The 3,133-nt window shown below is 46.9% G+C and overlaps 1 protein-coding gene across 1 annotated transcript in view; it reads left to right on the top strand.

Annotated features, from left to right (window-relative positions):
- Positions 1-121: 121 nt before the first annotated feature.
- Positions 122-3,133, top strand: part of LOC103371590 (kinase D-interacting substrate of 220 kDa-like) — a gene marked incomplete at both ends in the record, with an annotated part of 16,218 nt that continues 13,206 nt past the window's right edge. The window contains 5 exons of the mRNA XM_008300962.1: positions 122-325; positions 997-1,095; positions 2,201-2,299; positions 2,542-2,640; positions 2,889-2,987. Of these exons, the coding sequence (XP_008299184.1) occupies positions 122-325; positions 997-1,095; positions 2,201-2,299; positions 2,542-2,640; positions 2,889-2,987 (600 nt within the window). The remainder of the gene's footprint in view (positions 326-996; positions 1,096-2,200; positions 2,300-2,541; positions 2,641-2,888; positions 2,988-3,133) is intronic.

Here is a 3,133-nt window from a genome sequence, read left to right as displayed (position 1 = left end):
CATTAAGCCCTTAATCTGACCACTGGAACAGCTGAGTGAAAGCCATATGGCATTTAGAGGCTGCTTATCAGATCGTCTTACTGTACAGCACCAGAGCTGAATCAATAAATAATTTCACTGTCGTTTTTATCCAGCAGGTTCTCTCACGGTTAAAGAGAAAATCGTATGTTTAATTGGACTTTTTGGTGTGTTAAAGTTCACTTTATGTCCTGTCTCCTTGTTTCAGAACGGACAGACTCCCCTGATGGTGGCAGCAGAGCAGGGCAGTCTGGAGATACTACAGGAGCTCATTAGGAGAGGAGCCAACGTTAACCTGGACGATGTTGTAAGCATTCAAACGCACACACACAACATGTCAAGCTGCCCGATATGAGCACATGGGGTACACGCGGCGTACACAGAGTGGAAAAACAATGCGGTCATTTTAACCGCATCATCCACCTGACAAAGAAGACGAGAGGCCTTGATGTTCCATCTTGCTGAACTCACCACAACCGGGCTCAGTCCTCAGCTATTATGAGCCATCATGAGCCATAATGACAGCTTATTACACACTTTTACCTTCGCTCGTTCGACTAAATGACAGGATCCTCTCGCTGGCCAACACCCGGCGCCTTCAGACGCCGGCCCCGGTGCACGCACACACTCACGCATGCGAGCGCCCTCCCACTGAGGCACACGCATGCATGCTCACACACCTCTCATCAACATCTCACGTACATGCAACCTGCTATTACACTCAGCACCCTCCAACTTCTGCTTACTGTCACTGAAGAAGCGAGGGAAAGCACACTGTAGTCGCTCGCTCTTGTTCTCTGCTCTCCGACACCCGAGTTTGTCAATGCGACACCGCGTTCCCATGAGCACCTGGTACGACCAGCTGGTAGGTGGGGGTGCTTCAGCCATTCCTGGGTGTATGTCCCCGACAGACGCCCCGTCAGCTGGATGTGGAGTCCGATGGGAGTTCTCACAGTAACCGGTTGTCTCTGTACGCAGGACTGCTGGACGGCGTTGATCTCGGCGGCTAAGGAGGGACACATCGAGGTGGTGAGGGAGCTGCTGGAGAACAATGCCAACCTGGAGCACAGAGACATGGTGAGATGATAGGGACTCACGGGAAAGTTTGTCTTCACTTAAAGTCTGAAATTTGTGTTTTATAAATGGAGAACTTTACATTCAATCAATGTCTATGATGGTATAATATTATACCATATGGCACTATTTACGTCAAAATAAAAAAGTCAGTTAAGCAACAAAACGATGGGATCAGAGGCTCCTGGTGGCCTACTGGCTGAAACATACTTCTCACTCTTTCCTCTAAATGTACATCCTATATGATACCAAATAAAGCACCTAGAAAAAGCAGATTGGGGTATATTGTGGAGCAAACACAGCTTCTAGTAATTTAATTCCTGATCCAAATAACCGGAAAATTGACATTTACGTAGGAGAAAGTAGTGATGGTTAAAAGAATGAGATGCTACGCCCGTGTTCTGGCCAGAACATCAGCAGTTTTCATTTCAGTTCGATGTGACAGACAGTACCAGTGCTGGTTGAACAGGATGATCCATTAGCTCGGTAATGGACGTGAAATAAAATTAGTTTCTGTGCGACGTCTCCTCTCTAGTGGTAATTCCATTTACTGAGCTCTGGTAGTCTCGGCACGGGGCTGTGATGTTATTTAGTTGTTTCGGGAGCAGACAGTCTGTAACTATGGCAGCTTTTCTGAATGTTCATGCGGAGACTAGACGACATGCATGTGTTCAGATTTACAAAAAAATCTATATTGGCTCTCCAAGGTTGCATTTTTTAGATATTTTGGCGTGTACAAGAAGACGAGTCGACTCTAAATCCTCGGCCGCTGTGACTGTATGGAAGTGACTCGGGACATCAACTGACTCATTACTCTTCGGGGCGTGTCTAAGCTGCACAGGAGAGATCACAGCCAGTCATCGCAGCAGGATTATAAAAAGCCACTCTGTGTGATACTGTTCACTCACTGGAAAGAGTGTCACGCCGTCTGTAAATAGCACATTTTCCTCCCACAAAAATCTGCCTCGATTTAAGTGTTTCTGTAAAATAGAATGACACCTATATGCTCTGAGTATGTTGTATGTAAAGCTGGTTTCTCATCTTCCCGTATTTAATTAAACTGTTCAACCTCCTACCAACTCAGCTGTGTTCTGTGTTTTTCACTCAGGGAGGCTGGACTGCTCTCATGTGGGCAGCCTATAAAGGTCGTACAGATGTGGCCCAGCTGCTCCTAGAAAAAGGAGCTAACCCGAACATCACTGGACAGGTACTGAAAGTAAACACACATCTTGTCATCACTTTGTGTGCTCATCTTCCTCCATCTGAAATCCCAGCTGATAGATGTTTTGATTTTGGTTGGGATATTTCGTTTCACCTGCACCGTGCTCCCCCCGATCAGCTGCTGTTTGAGTCATGTGAGACGGCTTAGAGCATTTGTACGACCGCAGGCCGAACACCGATCGTTAGTTACTGTCAGCGTGACTTCATCGCTCTCCTCTGCCCCAACAGTACAGCGTATACCCCATTATCTGGGCGGCGGGTCGAGGCCACGCAGAGATTGTCCATCTCCTGCTGCAGCACGGCGCCAAGGTCAACTGCTCAGACAAGGTAACGACATACTGACAGATGTTCATCATTTACTTGCTTTAATCACACAGGAAATGTAGTTAGTGGTCAGCTTTAAAAATGTAAGCGCTTTGGTGCACGTTCACCTGGCCGTCCCCTAAGCCTCCCTAATGTCTTCCTTTATCTATTATCCTTCTTTCATAATTAATCAGTCCCTGAGTCGCTCGATGAATCACCTCCTGCCACACATGTCTCATGCACTCCATCACGTCTCCGTCTTTTCTTCTCAGTATGGCACCACTCCTTTGATTTGGGCTTCGAGGAAGGGCCACTATGAGAGTGTGATGCACCTCCTGGCCAACGGGGCTGATGTGGATCAGGAAGGAGCAGTAAGTAGCATTTAGCAGATATCCAACACTGTCACGCTTTCATGTAACGACACTACGCTGTCCACGTGAGTTTTTGCCATTAGATGAGTAATAGTAAAGCCGGAGTTAAGCAGAATTTTAGTCATAGTTTACGTAATTATACACGG

The sequence above is a fragment of the Stegastes partitus genome, unplaced genomic scaffold (assembly GCF_000690725.1).
Source record: "Stegastes partitus isolate 25-593 unplaced genomic scaffold, Stegastes_partitus-1.0.2 Scaffold1613, whole genome shotgun sequence".
NCBI classification, from domain to species: domain Eukaryota; kingdom Metazoa; phylum Chordata; class Actinopteri; family Pomacentridae; genus Stegastes; species Stegastes partitus.
This window is presented reverse-complemented; position numbering and strand designations above follow the sequence as displayed.